Raw genomic sequence first — 23,048 nt, 5'->3', positions numbered from 1 at the left:
TCTTTGCAACCTTTCATAGAACCACAGGAGATGCACTGGGTGCAGCAAACGAAATGAAAGGACACATTAATGTTTCATCAACAACTTAACAGATAAATTTTCTACATGAAGAATTTTTTTTTATTTTGTACTTAGCACGCGAACCATGGCGCCAGAGCACATCGTGGGGAGATATTGTAGAGGAAGAACCAGCACGACCACCAGGACATGCCATCCAGATGCATGAGAAGCTTTCCTCGCCATCACGGAAAATGTGATTAAAATTGCTAACTTATTTACTATAACACAGAATTTGCAATAAGTTGTAATTTTGTACTTGTGGTTGTCATTTGCAGAGTAAACCAACTCCTGGATTTTATTTGCAAGGAACTTTAACATGGCATTTCAAATTTCTTACTGCCAGGACAATTGCTGAATCAAAAAAGAAACATGAGGAAAAGCAGTTAAAAGCTCAACAACTCCGTGAAAAATTAAGAGAGGAGCAAACACTGAAATTACAGAAGTTGTTAGAGCGAGTAAGTAGAATGGTTTAAAATCTGACCTTGGAGAAATGTATTTGGTGGAAGTGCGTGGCATAATGGATTATATTCTAATCTCTTGTCTGTTTTATGTATGGAGCCCAAATTGGAAAAAGCTGAATGTTTCGTCTATATGCTTATCATATTTAGAGATACAGCTCAGTACCAGGCCCTTCGGACCAATGTGTCTGCACCATTATACCCATGCAACCAATTAGCCTATTAACCCATGCACCTTTGGAACGTGGCAGGAAACCGGAGCATCCGGAGGAACCCCACACCATCACAGGATGAATATTACAAACTTCTTACAGAAAACAGCAGGATTGAACTCGTTTGCTGGAACTGTAAAGCATTACACTAACTCCTATACTACAAAGCCACCCCCTATGTTGTATAAGTTGCTGCAACCTTTCAGATAGTTTCAGATACATGAATGGAACAAAGCAAAGCTACATCTATTTGTACCAAATTTCCATTTCAATTCAGAGAAACCACTTGATGACTCCCAAATAAAGCAGATACTGTGCTTGTCACACTCAAAATGTTGGAATTGTCCTCTGATAATTATGCAGAGATGGGTAGGTCAGAGTAGAAGAAACCTCTGACTTTCAGTAATATCCCCTTCCAAAGGGTGCTTAGTGCTTGCAAATATATAAATACAAGAGTAGGAATAGCCTATTCCATCATTCACTATAAATTGATCCTATATTTCAATATCATGTTCTTGTTCCCTTCCCATATCTTTAGTGTTTAAAAATATTTCTTTCTCTAAAATATATTTAGGGCCGTGGTCTCCATTGTTTCTGTGTTAGAGAATTCCACAGGTTCATCACCTGCTGAGTGTAGAAATTTCTGTATGTCTCTAATAAATATTGTGCACCATATCCTGTAACTGTGAACCCTAGTTCTCTCTCCCAGCCAGTGAAAATATCCTTCCTGTATCAGGCATGTTGAGTTGTGTAAGAATTGAATATTTCTTTCTTTTAACCTGTAGTGAATACAGGCCGATCGAAGTAAATGCAATTTCTCACATACAACAGTGTTGCCCATCTTAGAAATCAGTTAAATGAATTGCAATTGCTGGAATCTGGAGCAAAAAACATACTGCTGGAGGAATTTAACACACATGTTGGAAGGGTGGTGTAGAGAAAAAGCCGTCGTTTCAGTTTGAGATCCTGCACCCAGAACGTCGACAGTTGCTCTCCCCCCACTCCCCCCCACAAAACAGATGCTGCTTGACTGTTGAGATCCACTGGCAGCTTTTGCTTCAATCTGATGAACCTTTGTTACCTTCCTACTATAATTAGTATATTCATATATGGGTAAGAAGCCCACAACAGCTAATAGTATTTAGAATGTGTAAATACAAGAGATTCTGCAGACATTGGAAATTTAGAGCAGTACGCACAAAATGCTGGAGGAACTCATCTATAGAGGGAAAATATAGCTGGTATAGTGCACCCTTCAGCATCATGGATAATGGCAACAGGAGTTCATTTTTTGTTCTTTTAGCACCATATTTTTGTCCTCTCAATTTCACATTTAAGGAGAATAGTTAAAATAAAATATTCAATCCCAGAAGAAACGCTGTAGTTTCACTTTTGCTGCTGTGGCAGGTCCAAACACATCATATTTGGATTTAACTAGGTTTGCTACAAAGAGTTCTGCTTGGCACCAGTGCTGGGAGTTAATGCTTGATACGTCTGTAGGAAAGTGGAGCACAAGTTTAGATTTTACTGTGTTAAATGCAGGTGAAAACAGATGCTTGTGAAGTTATAGAACTGCCTAACCTACCCTGATCATCTTTAGGAGAAGGAAGTGCGGAAATGGAAGGAAGAGCTGCTGGAACAGAGGAGGAAAATGATGGAGGAGAAATTGCTTCATGCTGAACTTAAACGAGAGGTGCAACTACAGGCCATTGTGAAAAAAGCACAGGAGGAAGAAGCCAAGGTCCAGTGTCATTCTTGAGATATTATCTAGTAAATTTGTGAATCGCTGAGCAATGGTCAGCAGTGTTTGTGCCATTTGAAGAATGGGAACATATTCGGTTGTAACTGTAAAAATACTGAATTGACTTGAATAGAAATGTTAAATGGTCATTATTCTTGTGCGAATTCTGAATTACCCTTGTATCTTTGGGGTCCATGAACAATGATCCATGAATATTGTTGAGTTTCCTGTTGTGTTGACCAGGTGGATGTAGAGACAACACATTGGCTTGGTTGGTGGTTTGCCTTTTTGAGTGATTGCTTAGAATGCCCAAATTAAAGGAGTGTATTGATTTTATAAATACTGTCCAATATCCAAAAAAGAAAATATGTGAGAGAGATCATCTGTTGTTCATACATAATAAAATGTCCTGAAATGTCACCTCACGGTAAACGTGAACAGGAAGTGTGTGTATGCGCAGGCGCTTTGTTTCTGGGGCATGCTTGAACCCTGAACCTTGGTCTAGGTTCACATCTCACTTACGCATCTCTGTGCCTGACGTGTGATACTTTGTGGTCAAATTCAATTATAGAGTGATATTAGTTAACTAATCAGCTAATTTAGGTAACCAAAATATTGTCACTGCAAACACAGGGGGTTACTGCTGACCATTACTGATTCATGATTCAAAATTCAAGTTTGTTTGTCATGTGTACATTGAATCCTAGAATTGTGACGTGGCATTTATGCTAACAACCAACATACCCTGTTAGGGGCTGACTGCGTATGTTGTTACATTCCAGCACCAACATAGTTGGCCCATAATGGCGTAGAGCTTAATAGCTGTATCTGTGCTATATCATTTGATAATTATTGGGTATAGTTACTGGACACAGCTGAAAGCAACAATAAGAAAACATCTTTTGAATTCCAGTAATTTGCCTGCACCTATATAGTAAATGGTTGCTGTACCAAATCCTTAACGCAGTCACATGAGAGTGATTACAGAGATGACGTAGCTGATAGGTAGGTTTGACTCATTCCTTATTTAAGTGGCCCAATGCACAATAGCCGTTAAATATCTTTGATTTTTCAGTTAGATTTAAATGTGGCTTGTAAATTGTTCTTTTATTGTCACAAAGGTACGGTGAAAAGCTTCTCTTGTGTACCACACATACAGATCAATTCGTTACAACAGTGCACTGAGGAAGTGCACTTGTTAAATATTAACTCTGTTTTAAGGGACAAGATGTGGTTTTATTTTAATTCACTCTTGCTTCACACTTCCCACCCTTTGCAATTACAGATTTATAAAATGCCTATTACATGGATAAATCTGATAAAGAATTGTTAGACACCCTATCAGTTCCAAAATATCTTTATCAAACTTGCAAACTAGCTTTATTTCTTTTTGTCTAATTATTCCATCTTCATGCTGTTATTATTTTCTTGTTCCTTGGACATTAATACCCTTCTGCTGTCTTATGCAAATGTTCCTTCTTTGTTTGAATCCATGCATAGAGTTGTATTTAATTATTCAATCTTTCTGAGTATAACTGTCCAGCTTTATAACTATTTTCATCAGTAGATGTCCTGATAAGTGGGGGCATTTGTTAATGATGCAAGTGAGCTTCCTCAGTTAATTACAAGAGAAAATCTGCAGATGCTGGAGATCTGAGCAGCACACGCAAAATGCTGGAGGAACTCAGCAGGCCAGGCAGCATCTATAGAAAAAAGTACAGTCGACGTTTCGGTCAGTCCTGCCAAAGGGTTTCGACCTGAAGCACTGACTGTACTTTTTTCCATAGTTCTGCCTGGCCTGCTGAGTTCCTCCACCATTTTGTGTATGTTCTTCAGTTACTTTCCTCTGTAACACAGTTTTGTCAGCAGACAGCATAAACATGGAATTAAACCTGGCCTCTGGTACATCTTAACATTCCTTGAGGGGAATACATGAGTAGCCTGTTTTAGAATAGTGAGCTGTTGGGTTTACAAATGCCTTTCTGATTTTTGTAACTAATGGTAACCGATTCTTGTTTTTTTTCTCTCTCTTAGGTTAATGAAATCGCTTTCATCAACACATTGGAAGCACAAAACAAACGTCACGATGTGCTTGCAAAACTAAAAGAGTATGAACAGCGGCTGAATGAATTGCAAGAAGAAAGGCATCGTCGTCAAGAAGAGAAGCAAGCTCGTGATGAGGCTGTGCAGGTGATGCTGACATCTGAATGAGACATTGTGGGTCTCTGTTCAGATGGAAATTAAAGCTCCCATATTACTCTACTCCTAAGGAGAGAAAACAAGTATTAAAACACATACTTTGTAGAGAATATATGACAGTAGTAATTGTACTTGAAAGGTATTAACTGAAGCTCTTAAGAGTTTTCAACAAATTTTGTTCAGTCACAATGTCCCAAATTTGTCCCTTTGTAGCTTTGTATAATTGGTATCAATCATCATGTGCCATGGACTTTATTGTCATTTCACTCTTACTAATCTCATGTACATCAAATGTAAAGAAATCTTCTGTAATCTTACTAGATCCAGGCCTTTAAATTGAAATATTAAGGCAAGATTGAACTAATTACCTATAGCTTTTATTACTTCTGTCTTGGCTTAGCTCAAGAAATGGCCAGTTTCAGTGTTTGCTCTCTTGTGGATGATCAAGTAAGTGCAGTGCAAAAACTGATGAGCAACTCCAGGTTGCCAATGGCAAAATTGATCCTTTATTGAATGATACCTCTGGTGAGAAGATTGCGTTGAACTCCAGTTTGAACAGACACTACCTACAGTTTGAGGTTAATGCTGAAGGCAGATAGCATTGTGGAATGTCCTGGATAATGTGAAATCAGAAAAATATTCAAAATTTGTTACACAAATGACTTGTTACTTTTATCTTGCTGCTTGAGATGATGAGATTAAGATTTGGAAAAAAAATGTGCTTCACTGCAGGAGCGTAAGCGAGCACTGGAGGCAGAGCGTCAAGCTCGTGTGGAGGAGTTATTGTTGAAACGAAGAGAACAGGAGGCTCGAATTGAACAACAGCGACAAGAGAAAGAGAGAGCAAGGGAAGATGCTGCTCGTGAAAGAGCCAGGTTTGCAAACTTCATGCTAATAAGTTTAAGATGAAGCGATCCGAACCAAAACACCCCAAATGTGAGTAAGTTATCCTTGCTGGCAACAGCACGTGGGTCAAAAGAAAGGTTTCTCCCTCTCCTCGGGATCGGGGAACAGATAATCCATGCTACCATTTTCTAAACTAATTGCTTTAAGTTGTGGTTGATGAGGCGGGTTTAGTGATGATGCTGTTTTGATGTAGTATTTTGAAAGTTACTGGTAGACAGGATGGTGAAAATGATGTTTAGCATGCTGGCTTTCATCATTCAGGGCAATGAGTATAGTAATTGGGACATCTTGTTGCTGTTGTATAAGTTGTTGGTGAGGCCAGACTAGAAGTACTTTGTGTAATTATGGTCATTCTGGTATAGGAAAGATGTGTTTAAACTGGAAAGAGTGCAGAAAAGATTTACAGTTCTGGAGGGCATGAATTGTTGGGAGTGATTGGTCTTTATTCTTTGGAATGTAGGCAAATGAAGGGCAACTTTATAGAAATGTTTAAAATTATGAGAGGCATGGATAAGGTGGATTGGCTATAGTCCTTTCCCCAGGTTTGGGAGTCCAAAATTCAGGGGCATAGGTTCAAGGTGAGAGGAGAAATATTTAAGAGGGAGCTGAGGGGCAAAGTTTTCACACAGAGAATAATGAGTTTGTGGAGCAAACTGCCAGAGGAAGTAGTTGAGGCAGGTACAGTAGTATTATTTATGAAGCACTTAGATGTGTACATCTAGGGTCAGAGCTTAGAGATATTTGGGCCAAACCCAGGAAGTTGGTACAATTGGGTGGGCACTGTAGTCAGCATGGTCTCAAGGGCCTGCATCTATGCTTTATTGCTCTATGATATGATTGCTGTCTACCATGCTTTTGACCATAGGACTATCATGCAAATATTTAAAAGTTTACATTCCTAGATTCATGCAAAAGTAGCAATAAACTCATTCCATATTTAAATATTAAGTATATGTACAAGTATTCAATACTTGGAAACAATGTAGTCCCACATACTTATTTTCAAAGAGTATTTAGGATGACCAGGTAAGAATAAGACTTTCTATTTTTTGTAACTTTCTTCAATCTAGGCTTCTCTGAATCTATAGACTTCTCTCATTTTCCTAAAATAGAAATTAGAAAACACATTCAGGAATACATCCTACAACCTTTCTTCCATGTTCATTTCCTAATGATTGCAGGGAACGAGAGGAGAGACTAGCTGCACTTAGTGCAGCACAGCAAGAAGCAATGGAGGAACTGCAGAAAAAAATACAGCTGAAGGTATGATGCCATGGAGCATTCATTGTTGATCTTCATCATTCAATACAAGTTTGCAACATTACAGCTCTTGTTTGTAATCACCTGGGATTTAGGATTCTTAAAGGTTTGGGACTGGTTTCTCACAGCCAATCTTGAAAATGGATATACACTATGTAGTATCATTGTAATTGCTGGTCCAGATTCAATTTACCTTAATATGCAAGAAATATGACCAGTACTTACATTAAGCTAAAAGCTCTGTGCAACCTTAATTAATTTGTTTTTAAGAATGGCACTCAAACATTCTGATCCTGACTTACTGTTAATTCCCTGTCATTCTCAGGAGATCTGCGCATGTATACAATTAATTTTGTTTTCACAGTTTTTGTTTACTCTTGGAATTTTGAAGTAAATTTGGGAATCTCCTGGTAGAGCAGACATGCAGATTATTTTTCCAAATAGAGTAATTAAGGAAGATCCAACTACCACAACAAAAAAAATACTTTAGGAACTCGGCAGACCAGGCAGCATCAATGGAAACAGTCGATGTTTTGGGCTGAGACCATTCATCGGGTCAGGAAAAAAAGATGAGAAGTTAGAGCAAGAAGGTAGAAAAGGGGAGGAAGAAGTACAAGGTGGTCTGTGATAGGTGAAACCAGGAGAAGGGGGAAGGGTGAATTAAAGAGCTAGGAAGCTGATGGGTGAAAGAGATAAAGGCTGGAGAACAGGGAATCTGATAGGAGACGGTAGAAGACTATGGAAGAAAGGGAAGGGGAGGAGCACCAGAGGGAGGTGATGGAGATGACGTGAGAGTGTGGAATGGGAATGGTGAAGAGGAGAGGCAATTACCGGAAATTCGAGAGATCAATGTTCATGCCATTGGGTTGGAGGCTGCCCAGACAGAGTACAAGGTATTGCTCCTCCAACCTGAGTGTGGCCTCATCATGGCAGAAGAGGAGGCATGTCAGAATGGGAATGGGAAGTAGAAGTGAAATGGGTGGCCACCTGAAGATCCTGCTTTTTCTGGCAGACAGAGCTTAGGTGCTCGGCGAAGTGGTGGGCTAATCTACGTTGGGTTCTCACCAATATACAGGAGGTCACATCAGGAGCACCAGATACAGTAGATGACCCCAACAGACTCACAGGTGAAGTGTCATCTCACCTGAAAGGACTGTTTGGGGCCCTGAATGGTAGTGAGTGAGGAGGTGTAGGGGCAGGTATGGCACTTGTTTCACTTGCAAGGATTAGTACAAGGAGGGGGATCAGTGGGAAGGGATGAATAGATGAGGGAGTCGCATAGGGAGTGATCCCTGCAAAAAGCAGAGGGGGGTGGGGAGGAGGGAAAGATGTGCTTCGTAGTGGGATCCAGTTAGAGATGGCAGAAGTTACAGAGAATTATGTACTGGACGCGGAAGCTACTGGGGTGGTAGGTGAGGACAAAAGGAAGCCTATCCCTAGTAAGGTGGCAGGAGGATGGGGTGAGGGCAGACTTGCACAAAATGGAAGAGATGCGTGTGAGGGCAGTATTGATGGTGGAGAAAATTAAACCTTTGTTTGAAGGAGAACACCTCATTAGTTCTGGAATAGAAAGCCTCATGAGGAGAACAGATGACAATGAGGAGAACACAATGACAGAGGAATTGAGAGAAGGAGATGGCATTTTTACATGTGATGGGGTGAGAAGAGGTATACTACAGGTAGCTGTGACACCAGTGGGTTTGTAAAACATATCAGTAGGTAAACTGTCTCCAGAGATGGAGACAGAGAGAATGAGAAAGGGGGAAGAAGTTGTTAGAAATGCACCAGGTAAATTTTGGGCAGGGTAGAAGTTGGAGGCAAAGTTGATGACGTCAACGAGCTCAGCATGGGTGCAGGAAGCAGCCCTGATACAGTCGTCGATGTAGCATAGGAAAACTTGGGGAGTGATATTGGTGTAGACTTGGAACGTAGACTGTTCCATGTAACCAACAAAAAGGCAGGCATAGCTGGGACCCATGTGAGTGCCCATGGCTACACTTTTGGTTTAAAGGAATTGGGAGGAGCTGAAAGAGAAATTGTGAGTGAGGGCCAGTTCCGCCAAATGGCGGAGAGTGGTGATGAAGGGCAGCAGGCTGGGTCTGTTAACTAGAAAGAAGCGGAGAGTCGTAAGGACCTCCTGATGGGGGTTGGAGGTGTATAGGGACTGGACGTCCATGGTGGAAATGAGACTATCAGGGCCAGGGAATTTGAAGTCATTGGAAAGATCCAGAGTGTGTGAAATGTCACTAATGTAGGTTGGAAGGGACTGAACCAGAAGGGATAAAACAGAGTCGAGGTATACAGATATAGGTGGTAGGTGATGGGTGAAGTAAAGAGCTTGGAAGTTGATTGGTCAAAAGATAAAGGGCTGGAGAAGGGGGTATCTGATAGGAGATGACAGAAAACCATGAAAGAAAGGGTAGCGGGGAGGAGCACCAGAGGGCTGGTAATTCTGGAATGTTCTGGAATGAAAAACCTCATTTGGAGAGTAGAAGCGAAAGAGACAGAAAGAGAGAGTAGAGGATGGCATTTTTAGAGTTGGCTACAACAAACTTAACAATATCATAGACTCACAGTGAATAACAGTTCGAATCTTTTCAATGACAGAGGAACAGTCTTTGCAATTTCTTTTATTTACTATCTCTGCTAATGTTGAAGATGTATAAAAATATTGCTGTTGTACGTGAATCTCCAGCACAAAGATGTTCACTGTGGCAAGTTTGAAATATTTAGCTGAAATGAGGCATCAAGGCATTAAAAGCTTTGCCAGAGTCAGTTCACTATTTAAAGAACTGGTACTGGCTAGGTTTCATTTGGAATTAGTGATCCCATCCTGCTTCATAATTAATATAAAAAGGTATAGTGGATGTCAATACAAATGAAAGAGCAGAAGAATATTTTGGGGGATGTAGGAATAATCAAAATTGAGAATTGATGGAAATGGCAATGTAAACATGGAAATCTCTGTAATTTAAGTATAATTTTAAAACTGAACAAATAATCCAGGTTTTAAAATAAAAGCCAGAATAAATAGGGATTTGGAATATTTAATAAATTGTTGAATTAGACTCTAGTTATTCAGGATAATTCACAACAATGTAAAATGCACTAGAACTCTTTGCTGTAGATAATCCTAGATGAAAAGATTAATGAATTATTGAAAGAGATGCAATAAATAGTACTGCAACTGTGTTATACGTAGTGAATCACAAAGATTTATTGTGACTTACCTTTGGCCTACGTTTCATTCTGCTTCTTTTGTATCCTAAACTCAATGCTGGCTCTATAGAGTTTCCACATGCTGTAGGTGTGGATGGGTAGAAAGTGAAAGGTTTTTCTCCCCATGATGGGGTATGAAAAACAAGAAGACACAGGTTTAATGTGAGAGAAAGTAGTTTGAAAGTAGACGTGAGGGGAAAGTTTCTTCATACAGAGAGGTTGATTTCTGGAATTTGCTTTCAGAGGATGTGATGGAATTCAATCCAATCTCAATGTTTCAAACGCATTTAGACTTGTAATTGAATAGAAGAATACAGACCAAATGTGAAAAAATGTGATTAGTGTAAATGGACAGAATAGTTAGTAAGGGTGTGATTGGCTAGAGGTCAGTTTTCATGCTGTATGACCCTTTGCCTAAGTAGGATGAATTTTATACAGTACTTCTGAGATGGTATTGGTGCAGATGAAAATTTGTACACACAGATTAATCAGTGTAGCCAGTAAATAAGAAATGAAACCTGTTTTGTCTTTTATTCAGCATGACGAAAGCAGTCGGAGGCACATGGAGCAGATAGAACAGCGAAAAGAAAAGGCGGCCGAACTTAGCAGTGGGAGGCATGCCAACACTGACTATGCTCCTAAGCTTATTCCCTATGAACGGAAAAAACACTGTTCCTTATGCAATGTGTTGGTAGGTTCAAATAGTTGCTTTTGTTTCTAATTTTTAAATGCTGCATAAAGAAATACTGTAAATATGAATTCTCTCTGACTGGTAGATGATGCTTAGAAACTCTAAAAACTTCTATCTTGTTTGCTATATGTAAAATGAGAGATTAGGAAAATAGAATAGAAACTTCAAAGTTTGTAAGAAATCAACAAAATTGAGATTTTGCTCATTGCGCTGAAGTTGACAAGTGCTATAAGATGTAACAAAGAAGAATAAAAAATTGGATAAAATTATTGACTAGTACCTGCTAGTAGAGTTTTTGAATAAGTTATCTAAAAAAAGGTACTTTGAATGGATTAAGAGAGAGTTTATAGACAGGAAGTACTGAGAAATGATAAAGGACAGGTTAATGATAGAAATTATAAACTCTTGGACTTAATTTGCTTTTCTGTTTCTCTACAACTGGCAAATATGCCATAGGTGTAAGGTGGAGAAATGTTTGCAAGGGTGATGAATTGGCTATTTTTCAGAACAATAATAGTTACCTTTGTGAAGACTCTATTCCTGTCATAACTGAAGGGAGCTCAGGAGTCAGAGAGCTTTAAATATTCTCACTTTCTTTTCCTAAGATCACTTCAGAGGTCTATCTCTTCAGTCACATTAAGGGAAGAAAACACCAGCAAGCAGTACGAGAGAACAGTAGCATCCAGGGTCGAGAGCTGTCAGATGAAGAAGTGGTAAGTTTACAAATAAATTGTTTCTCTGAACATTCTGTAAATTTAAGATTTAAGAATGTTTATTGCCATTCTTCACTGCACAAGTGTAAAGAAGAGTGAAATGGTTGTTGCTCCAGACCCGATACAGCATTTAAAAAAAATCGCAAACATAATGAACATAATGTGATGCTAGTTACAGGAATATCTGTACATAATGTCACTCTGACAGAAAATGATAAAGTAGCGATGGTGGGTTAATGGATGGAGGTGTTGATCAGCTGACAGCTCAGGGTAAATAACTGTTTCTGAGTCTGGTGGTCCTGGCGTGGAGCTAATTAGCCTCTTCCCTGATGGGAGTAGGACAAACAGTTCATGTACAGGGTGGGTGGGATTGCTGGCCTTTTATCAGACATCTTTCTGTATGTCTGTCCTTGATGTTGGGTAGGCTTGTGCTGCTGATGCATTAGGCAGTCTTAAGTACCTGTTGAAGAGCCCTCTGTCCACTGTAGAACAATATCCTTACCACGCAGTGATGCAAAATGTTGGGATGTTCTCAACTGCACACTTTTAGAAGGTCAAACATGAGGAAATCAGCAGATGCTGGAATTTCAAGCAACACACATAAAAGTTCCTGAGTTTTTGTGTGCATAGACCAGCTCTCTTCAGCCTGCTCATGAAGTAGAGGTGTTGGTCAGTTTTCTTGACTGTAGGGGTTGTGTTTTAGGTCCATGAGAATTTGAGCAAGATGTGCACTCCCTGGAGTTTGAAAGTGCTCACAGTTTCCTCTGCTGCTCCATCAATGTTAAGAGGGGAGTGTGTGGTGTGGTCCTTCATGAAGTTGATAACCGTCTCTTTTGTTTTTAGTGCTTTATCTACTTCATTTCTAAACCATAAACCTTCTAAAATTGCTTCTGCAAGTTATTCCCCGCAATGCTCAGTTAGGATTTAATGCCTTTTATATTTGAACTTCGGAACACTAGCTTACAGTTGAGCTTACTGTTTATTGATGCATGTTTGGAGTTTCAGCTATCTTTAGGACACTGTCAACCTTAAGACTTATTTAATTTAGGCTTCACAATGTACTAAACTGCCCTGCATGGGGAAGGTGAATCCAACTGTAGTCAAATGTTTTTGCTAGTTCTTTTGTCATCCAGTGGAAATTAAATAGGATTGCTACCTCTTCCTTTGCAGTCGCAAACCAGGATAATTGAGTTGTACAACTTGGGATAGAGTTTCTAGACTACATACAATTAGCCATGGAAGCATAAATTACAGATGGAGGTGCTTTATTTCCTTATAATTTTCATAAACTTGTTGGTAAAGTGTTCTGAAAGAGCTGACCGTTCATGAACTTAGAGTGGAAGAGCTGCCTAAAAAGGCCTTTTCTTGTTATTTCTTTTTTTCTTAATGATGCAGTGTGTTATGTACCCCGTAACTGGGTTGCCAAACCAGCAGAAATGGATCACTCAGTTGGAGTGTGGATTACTAGAGCTAAGAAAGTTTTATTAAAGAAACAAGCTACACAGTACTCTAATCAAAAGGATAATGAATGCAACAGTTCAGCAATGATAAACATACATGTACACAGAATTCAGATAACAGGATCAATCAAGCTCTATCATTGTCTAGGGGTAAATGACCAGTTTCAAAGTGACGCAAAGTTCAGTTCAATTTAGTTCAGTTCAGTTCGCAGTAATTGCTGCCGTGGCGATGGACAGTGGGGGGAAGGAGAGAGAGAGCAAAACGAATGAATATTCAAGGCTTCCACACAGACCTTCGCAGTCAGCTTTCGGGCGAGTCCTTTGTGATGTCATCTGAGGTCACCGACCGTGACCCCTCCGTTTCCAGATACGATCGTTTCCCTGCGGTGAACCCGGCACCCAGGCAAGGGTGGACACACACCAGGTGCCCGCCGATCGTGCCTTTCCCCCCTGTGCGTCTATGGCCCGGTACTTCCCACCGACTTGTGAGAGATGCACCGCTTCCAGGGTCTTGTTACCTCGGGTGTCGTGTGTGTGCTGCCTTAGTGAACCTGTCCCTTTTTATCCCCCTGCTGGGGTATCGCCTGTCCATCACTTCAAACAGTTCAGGGTTCAAAGGGGGAGCCGATCTTGACAGCTCTCCTTCCTTCATTAACATCTCCAAATGCTGCCCCGTTGTTTTCCTTATCTCTCTCTCTCCTGAAGACAGGTGGCAGACCAACTGCTGATTTCACTGGTGCCAGCCCAGGCCAGCTACATCTTAATCTATGTGTATCCTTGTCACATGTGATGATTAGAGATGAAAATGGGTTTACCACAAATTCAGTGTCTTATCCATTTAATCAATATTGTTTAATCCACTTCCTTGAATTTGATTTTGATCTGAATATTTCTTTCCCAAGCAACCTTATAGAACTGTTTTTTTTTAGTTTCACTAATATGAACTAGTTGGTTTAAGGTTATGATTAGCTGTATTTGTCACATGTACATCAAAATACTGAAACCTATAATGAAGTGCAACATCTTACATCAATGACCAGCACAGTCCAAGCGTTACCTTGGGGGCAATCCATAAATACTGCCGTGCTTCCGAGGCCAACATAGCATGCCCGCAATTTACAGTGCCTATAAAAAAGTATTCAGCCCCCCCCCCTTAGAAGTTTTCATGTTTTATTGTTTTACAACATTGAATCACCGTGGATTTAATTTGACTTTTTTGACACTGAACAACAGAAAAGACTTTCATGTCAGTGAAAACAGATCTCTTCAAAGTGATCTAAATTAGTTAAAAATATAAAACACAAAATAATTGATTGCATAAGTATTCACCCACTTCAAGTCAGTATTTAGAAGATGCACCTTTGACAGCAATTACAGCCTTGAGTCTGTGTGGATAGATCTCTATCAGCTTTGCACATCTGGACCCTGCAATTTTTCCCCATTCTTCTATACAAAAATGCTCAAGCTCTGTCAGATTCCATGGGGATTGTGAGTGAACAGCCCTTTTCAACCCCAGCCACATATTCTCAATTGGATTGAGGTATGGACTCTGACTTGGCCACTCCAGGACATTAACTTTGTTGTTTTTAAGCCATTCCTGTGTAGCTTTGGCTTTATGCTTGGGGTCATTGTCTTGCCGGAAAGCAAATTGTCTCCTAAGTCACAGTTTTCTTGCAGACTGCTTCAGGTTTTCTTCCAGGTCTGCATTTCTTCCTGCATTTTGCTGCATTCATTTTACCCTTTACCTTCACAAGCCTTCCAGGGCCTGCTGCAGTGAAGCATCCCCACGGTATGATGCAGCCCCCACCATGCTTCATGGTAGGGATGGTGTGTTGATGATGTGCGGTGTTTGGCTTATGCCAAACATAGCATTTAGTCTGATGGCTAAAAAGCTCAATTTTGGTTTCATCAGACTATAGAACTTGCTTCCAGCTGACTTCAGAATCTTCCACATGCCTTCTGGGAAACTCTAGCCAAGATTTCATGTAAATTTTTTTCAACAATGGCTTTCTCTTTGCCTCTTTCCCCTAAAGCTGTGACTGGTGAAGCACCTGGGCAACAGTTGTTGTATGTACAGTCTCTCCTGTCCCAGCCACAGAAGATTGTAACACCTCCAGAGTTGTAATAGGTCTCTAGGTGGCCTCCCTCACTTGTCCCCTTCTTACAGGGTCAATCAGTTTTTGAAGACCGCCTGCTCTAGACAGATTTACAGCTGTGCCATATTCTTCCCATTTCTTGATGATTGACTTAAGTGTACTCCAAGGGATATTCAGTAACTTGGAAATTTTCTTGTGTCTATCTCCTGACTAGTACTTTTCAATAACCTTTTTGCGGAGTTGTTTGGAGTGTTCTTTTTGTCTTCATGGTGTAATTTTTGCCAGAATACTGGCTTACCAGCAGTCGGACCTTCCAGATACAGGTGTATTTTTATTACAATCAATTAAGACACCTTGACTGCGCACAGGTCTCCAAAAACAGATCTCCATTTAACTAATTGTGTGACTTCTAAAACCAATTGGCTGCACCAGTGATAATTTGGCATGTCATATTAAAGGGAGGAGGGGGTGAATACTTACGCAATCAATTATTTTGTGTTTTAAATTTGTAATTTATTTACCTCACTTTGTCGAGATCTGTTTTCACTTTGACACGAAAGGGTCTTTTTCTGTTGATCAGTGTCTAAAAAAGCCAAATTAAATCCACTGTGATTCAATGTTGTAAAACATGATAACTTACGGGGGGGGGGAGGGGGTGTTGGGGTGGTGAATGTTTTTTATGCACATAAAAACCGTATACTTTTGGTATGTGGAAAGAAACCGGAGCACCTAGAAGAAATCCAAGGATCCACAGTGCAAACATACAAACTCCTTACAGTGACGGAAATCAAAACCCAATCAGTGATCACTAAGACTGTAAAGCAATTGCGCTAACTGCTACGCTCCTGTGCCACCATTTAAAATATTTTTAATATGTATTTTCTTATATATTTTCGTCATGCATATTTATTAATATTTTAAAATGGGTTTTCTTGTATATATATTTAAAGGATTTTAAAAACATAGCCGATTAATGTTCTTGGTCCCAAAAGAAGCAAGCTAATTTTAACAGCCTCAAAGGCCTTGAATGAGTGCACTTAGTAGAAACTCACTGGTAATTTATTTGATCAGGTATGTTCAGTGTTGGTTGTTAGGGTTGGCATAGGCATAATGATTTTTATATACATAATGCATAAGACTTATGAAACTTGGTTTGTCCTGTCCGTAAAGCAAGCATGGAATTCTAAAGACTTCTCTGATTTTGTTGATTCTAAACAAGTTATTCTACAAAAAAGAGATATACTGAGCCCTGGAGTCTGGATTAGGTTGCTGGAAGGGCGTTGCAAACGTATATATATTCAGGTACAGCTGTACATCTGCTTGTTAATGCAAATATCTAATCATCCAATCCTGTGGCGGTAACTCAATGCATAAAAACATGCAGTCATGGTCAAGATGTTCAGTTGTTCAGACCAAACATCAGAATGGGGAAGAAATGTGATCTAAGTGACTGTGGCCATGCCAGACGGGTTGGTTTGTGTATCTCAGAAACTGCTGATCTCCTGGGATTTTCTCACTCACCGTCTTTACAGAGGTTACCATTAATGGTGTGAAAAACAAAAAAAAAATCAGTGAGTGGTAGCTCTGTGGGTGAAAGCACCTTGTTAATGAGAGAGGTCAGAGGAGAATGCCCAGACTGGTTCAAGCTGGCAGGAAGGCAACTGTAGCTCATATAATCACACATCACAACAGTGGTGCGCAGAAAAGCATCTCTGATTGCGCAACATGTCGATCCTTGAAGTGGATGGGCTACAGTAGCCCAAGACCATGAACATGCGCCTAATAAAGTGGCCGCTGAGTGTATGTCATGCTACACAGAAATTCAGTGGAATACAAATGTCCATAGTAAATAACTATTAGTTCTTTCATGGTATTGATGGTGATAATTTTCTATAATAGCTTTCATTAATTTTATGGTATCAGATTGTTACGTTGCAGAACAGCTCTTTAAGCTGATAGCTGTGAAACTTGCAGAAAAATGTTCAAAAACCAGCTGTTCAAAGCACTTTACGAATGTTTCCTCCAGTGCTGTAATAGTTGGCTTAATGGTGATTATTCTCAAAAACCATTCAAATGCCTTAAATTACTATCATATATCAAAACATATTGTCTGGAATCAGATGTATCACTCATGGTAGAATAACACATTCAGTATTTCAATCTAGTCAATGATTTTCCATTTCAATTTGAATTTTGTTGCATATGTTAATGGTAAGCTTTGTTTCTCTTTTACTATATTATGTTAACATTTGGCGATCTTGGAAATAAAGCATTTCAAGAATGATGTGATTAAACATTGAACATTTTTCCAAGGGACAATTCCATCTCTTTTAAAAAAAAGAATCAAAAGCTCCCATAAATCCTAACTTGTTAAATACATTTTCTGGTCTAGATCTGTGCCAGTACTCGATAAGATAAAGATAAAATTTGAGGAATGTAGCAAGTCAGAATCTGGAAATAGAAAAGTTAGGTTAGGATCCTTGCAAAAAAATATAGCAACATAAAAAGGAAGTGGTCAATCATTGTCTTAAGACTGTTAAACTAGTGTCTTATGTGCATCTCAAACTCTCTAGTTCTCTCTCCTCCTTCCTATTAGGTTCCTTCTTCAGCACTTTACCTCATCTACCTGTCCCCTCAGTTTCTTACTTCAAGCCTCCTCCCCCACCCACACACCTTCCCCCTCACCTGGTCTCACCTATCTCCTGCCAGCTTGTACTCCTTCCCCTCTCCCTACCTTCTTATTCTGGCTCCTATCCCCTTTTGTTTCCAGTCTTGATGAAAGGTTTCAGCCTGAAATGTCGACTGTTTATTCCCCTCCATAGATGCTGCTTATCTTGCTGAGTTCCTCCAGTACTTTGTGTGTGTTTCTTAATTGTATCTGTCTATGTTGATTCTATAGCTGGTAATGCTCTTGCTTTAGAAAGGAAAGTTAAATAATTCTTTCTATGGGACTGAATGAAACAAAGGAGAATGAAGAGTGAACAAACAGCTAGCTAGCCAATATTACAAAGCATTTAGTAGCCAATTATTTTATTAGGCTGCAAGTTGAATGTTAAGAGCTAAAGAGATTCCTAGATTTGTTCCAAAGGTTAATGTCAGTCAGGATGATGGTGGAGGAATTTCAATGGATAGCAGGATGGTGAGCAGGGAAGATAAAAGATCATTGTCTCTTTGTGCTGGCAATGTGGTGAAGCCTGCATGTGTACGAGGTGTGAGTCCATATCTCACTTTGGCAGAGTGCCCATACTCACAATAGGAAACAGAATTCAGAGTATGGCAGCCAATGCCCATCAATTTACAGGAAAGCTAGAAAATCTTTTGTTCCTTCCTTAAGGCACAGGGAGAAACAAAACAATGTCAAGCTATGTGGATAGTGGGAAGTGAGAATTGTGGCAGTAAGGTTGACTTATCAATGTGCTGATTGGAAAGATAGTTCCAACTTTTGCTAATTATTAAACTCTGGATGGAAGAATGACAGACTCAGTGTTATAACTTTGTGCTGATATGCTTATTGCTGTATCATGGTGAAACAGACCATATACAACTGCCAACAAAGAAGACTCAACAATTTAGATACTTGATTTCTGTAATTCATGGCATCTCGTGAAAGGTGTAAGTTTCCATCACTAGCAATGGAGTCCATCTTACTCACATTATTTAGACAATATCTCTCAAACCTGCAACCCCTCTCCACAAGAAGTGTAGGGCAGCTGGTGCATGTCAAGTCAAGTCAAGTTTATTGTCATTTCGACCATAAGCTGCTGGTACAGTACACAGTAAAAATGAAACAACATTCCTCCAGGACCATGGTGCTACATGAAACAACACAAAACTACACTAGACTATGTGAGACAGCACAAGGCTAACCTAGACTACGTAAAACAACATAAAAACTGCACTAGACTACAGACCTGCACAGGACTACATAAAGTGCACAAAACAGTGCAGGGCAGTACAATAATTAATAAACAAGACAATAGGCACAGTAAAAGACAAATTACAATATAATAATAAATTATGTAGATGTCATTCTAGACTCTGAGTATTGAGAAGTCTGATGGCTTGGGGGAAGAAACTGTTGCACAGTCCGGTCGTGAGAGCCTGAATGCTTCGGTATCTTTTTCCAGATGGCAGGAGGGAGAAGAGTTTGTGTGAGGGGTGCATGGAGTCCTTCACAGTACTGTTAGCTTTGCGGGTGCAACGTGTGTCTGTAATGACGGGAAGAGAGACCCCAATGATCTTCTCAGCTGGCCTCACTATCTGCTGCAGGGTCTTGCGATCCGAGACTGTGCAATTCCCGAACCAGGCAGTGATGCAGCTGCTCAGGATGCTCTCGATACATCCTCTGTAGAACGTGGTGAGGATGGGGGGTGGGAGATAGACTTTTCTCAGCCTTCGCAGAAAGGAGAGACGCTGCTGGGTTTTCTTGGCTATGGAGCTGGTGTTGAGGGACCAGGTGAGATTCTCTGCCAGGTGAACACTAAGAAATTTGGTGTTCTTAATGATCTCAACAGAGGAGCCATCAAAGTTCAGTGGAGAGTTGTCGCTCCGTGCTCTCCTGAAGTCAACAATCATCTCTTTTGTTTTGTTTACATTCAGAGACAGGTTGTTGGCTCTGCATCAGTCCATTAGCTGCTGCTGCTCTTCTCTATGCTGACTCGTCGTTCTTGCTGATGAGACCCACCACGGTCGTGTCATCGGCAAACTTGATGATGTGATTCGAACTGTGTATTGCTGCACAGTCGTGGGTCAGCAGAGTGAACAGCAGTGGACTGAGCACACAGCCCTGGGGGGCCCCTGTTCTTAGTGTGATGGTGTTGGAGATGCTACTCCCGATCCGGACTGACTGAGGTCTCCCAGTCAGGAAGTCTAGGATCCAGTTGCAGAGGGAGGTGTTCAGGTCCAGCAGTTTCAGCTTTCCAATCAGGTGCTGAGGAATGATTGTGTTGAATGATTACCTGCAGGTTTCCTTCCAAGTCACAGACCAGCCATTCTAATTCGCAAATGTATGAGCTGTTCTTCATTATCATCGGCTGGAAATCCTGAAACTCTCTAAATCAACATCACTGAGATTACCTTCACCAGAAAGACTGTCACTTTTCAAGGAAGTATCTCACTAGATTTCCAAGGACAAAGGAATAGATGATACAAGCAGGCTCACCAGATCTTGAAATGATTGAAAACACTGTCTCAGAAGTCAAATGCTAAGCATTCCATCTCTCATTAGGCAAAGGAAACTTTGCTAGATATGGTATATGTGCAGGATGAACAATGGTCTTCATTTTTCTGAGGGTATGTGCAGAAGGAGGTGGTCTGAGGCAAAAGACTAGTAGGGGTGACTAAAATTACATTTTAAGCATGTTAGTTAAACACCTTTTAACATTGATTGCAAAATGTAGAAAACATTAGCTAATAATAGAAGGGCTCATTGATATTGGCTATACATAGTAGGTGTAAGTACCATAAGCAAGGCTGCAGAATTATGCATCTCCAGACATTACTGTTCAATTGCATGTAGACACTTCGTTTGCCAAAGCTAGCATATTTAGCTGTCAACAAGATATAGTACGCAAAATGATTTTTTCAGAGTCTGAAATAGTCCGTGAGCCAGGACCCCAAATTTGGGCCACCGGTACCATCTTGGGGGAATAATTCTTATAGTGATTTTTGGCAAGGTATACACCCCTAGTGCTGGAAAATATATGATAGCATTGCAGTGGTGGTAGCTTGCACGGTAACCTCCATGCTATAAGAGCCATGATCCCATGGTGCTTTGCCTATGATAGGATGAATTATGCCAGGTACCTGTCCCCTTATTTTGTTCAGATGATGAACTTCCCAGAGAAGAATCCTTCTGTGTATGAGGCCTTCAAGACAGGCCAATTCTCAGTGCAGCTGTCAAGTAACAACCCCTTTGGGCAGATCCCTGTGGACCAGGCTATTGAAGCCACAGGGAACAAAGACACACAGACTCCTGGAGGCACATCACGGTTCAGCCTGAATGCTGGAGCTATCAAGTGTTACTACATAACAGCTGAGAACCGCAGTGCATTCCTGGGATAGTTAAGGGAGATGGCACAAGGCAACAAATCAGAGCTTTGTCATGCAGAGCTACAGCGGCCAAGAATCCAGAAAGATGAGGAAGCAGTTTCAGCAGTGGTTAGCCTCATACATGAATGGGTCAACCCATTTGCAGAGAAGCGGGACCTCATTAGCATCTTTACGGCAAAGGCAGACCCTAAGGACATTGCCTCCGACCTGATGAAGGCATATGAGATTGGTGAGCAATGCTATGCAACCTTCAAGGATGAAAGACTAGAGGAAGACCCACCAGCAAAGAAATTCCATGACCCAATGAAAACCAACAAGCTGAAAACATTCAGTGATATGTGTAAGAAGAGAGAAGTGAAATCAAATGGGATGGCGATCATCTTGAAAGCAGGTAGGTCTTTGTTTGGACGCATCATAGTGATGGCACAACAGCGCAGTCTATGTATAGAGGATATTCTTTCTCATCTCCTTGGACCAATGCCCTGGGCCCTGTCCACAACAGAAGGATTGCTGAGAAAGACAAATAAAGCGACTTTAGCCACAACATCGCAGAAAAATGTAGCAGTGGAAGAGCAGCTCCCAGAAAACTCTGCTACAGATCCTGACCCGGATCTGGGCCATACCCTCCAAATATCCGAACCTGCATCTCGGTTTTTTTGTACTACCTTACTTTCCATTTTTTCTAATTTTTCTATTTATGATGTATAATTTAAATTTTAAATATTTACTATCGATTTGTAATCCAGGGAGCAGGAAGCACAGAATCAAATATTGCTATGATGATTGTACATTCTAGTATCAATTGTTTGGCAGCAATAAAGTATAAAGTAGACAGTGGTTGATGGAATGAACTTGGTCCAAAGAGTGAAAGGTGATCAAGTTACTTTCAGAGATGTTGCCACAACAGTTCTGGGTATGGCTCTGAGGGAAGGCTGTCAGAGTAGCAGAATAGATGTTGTGTTCGACACATACAAGGAGAACTCTATCAAGAATAGTGAAAGATCTCTACGGGGTGAAGAGACTGGTCATGAATTGCAAGGTAGCACAGGCACACAGATGGTGAAGCAGTGGAGGAGCTTCCTGACCAAAGTCAGTAACAAAAATAGTATCATTAGCTTCATAGTCCATGAATGGAGGAAGGAGGAGTACAGAGCAAAGCTACAGGAGAAGATTCTTTATGCAACTGTGAATGACAAATGTTACAGAATCACATCTCAAGACAGTGAGGATGTGTCAGCTCTTCAATTTCAACAAGAAGAAGCAGATGGCTGCCTACTTTTCCATGATGCCCATGCCACAAGAGAGGGATACCAGTCTGTAGTGATCTGCTCAGAAGACACAGATGTCTTTATCACACATATGTCTTTAGCATTTTGTGACAAGTTTGAAGCCCCATTGTTCCAGAAGTGTGGCACTAGAACGCGTACAAGGCTTGTAGACATCAGGAATGTTGCTGCCACTGTTGGCATAGAGGTTTGTACGGCTCTCATCAAGTTGCATGCATATATAGGATGTGACACTGTAAGCGCTTTTTCAGGCAAAGGGAAGACAAGTGCTCTAAAACTTCTGACCAGCAACAGGGAAACTCAGGACACATTCTTAGAGTTGGGTCAGGAATGGGACCTCTCCCCAGAACTGATGGACAAACTGGAGGCACTTACATGTCTCCTGTATGCCCCAAAAGCATCGACCACCAAGGTCAGTGAGCTCAGGTATCACCTTTCCTGAGCCAAAAAAGGTAAAATCGAAAGTCATCAACTCCCACCATACAAGGACTGCATAACAAAACATGCACAGGGAGCCAACTACCAGGCTTGTATATGGAGAAGATGTTTGGAGAAGGACCCACAAGTGCCAAGCCCTGTTGGCAGAGGATGGAAGATGAAGAGAAAAGAGGAAGCTGAACAGTTGGTAGTGCACTGGATGGAAGGCCAGCCAGCACCCGATGCTGGCCTGGATCTACTGGCCTGTAACTGTCCAAA

At 40.6% G+C, this 23,048-nt stretch overlaps 1 protein-coding gene across 6 annotated transcripts in view; it reads left to right on the top strand.

Moving 5' to 3' along the window:
* The window catches only part of scaper (S-phase cyclin A-associated protein in the ER), a 351,667-nt gene that overhangs the window by 96,418 nt on the left and 232,201 nt on the right, over positions 1-23,048 (top strand). For 5 of the 6 annotated variants that reach the window (XM_072282778.1, XM_072282777.1, XM_072282776.1 and 2 more), the window contains 8 exons: positions 136-253; positions 404-515; positions 2,331-2,471; positions 4,506-4,661; positions 5,403-5,545; positions 6,758-6,839; positions 10,594-10,746; positions 11,352-11,459. In XM_072282778.1, coding sequence (XP_072138879.1) covers positions 136-253; positions 404-515; positions 2,331-2,471; positions 4,506-4,661; positions 5,403-5,545; positions 6,758-6,839; positions 10,594-10,746; positions 11,352-11,459 — 1,013 coding nt within the window. The remainder of the gene's footprint in view (positions 1-135; positions 254-403; positions 516-2,330; positions 2,472-4,505; positions 4,662-5,402; positions 5,546-6,757; positions 6,840-10,593; positions 10,747-11,351; positions 11,460-23,048) is intronic. The other variant, XM_072282779.1, reaches the window with a different exon arrangement.

Source organism: Mobula birostris, chromosome 18 (genome assembly GCF_030028105.1).
Source record: "Mobula birostris isolate sMobBir1 chromosome 18, sMobBir1.hap1, whole genome shotgun sequence".
Taxonomy (NCBI): Eukaryota; Metazoa; Chordata; class Chondrichthyes; order Myliobatiformes; family Myliobatidae; genus Mobula; species Mobula birostris.
This window is presented reverse-complemented; position numbering and strand designations above follow the sequence as displayed.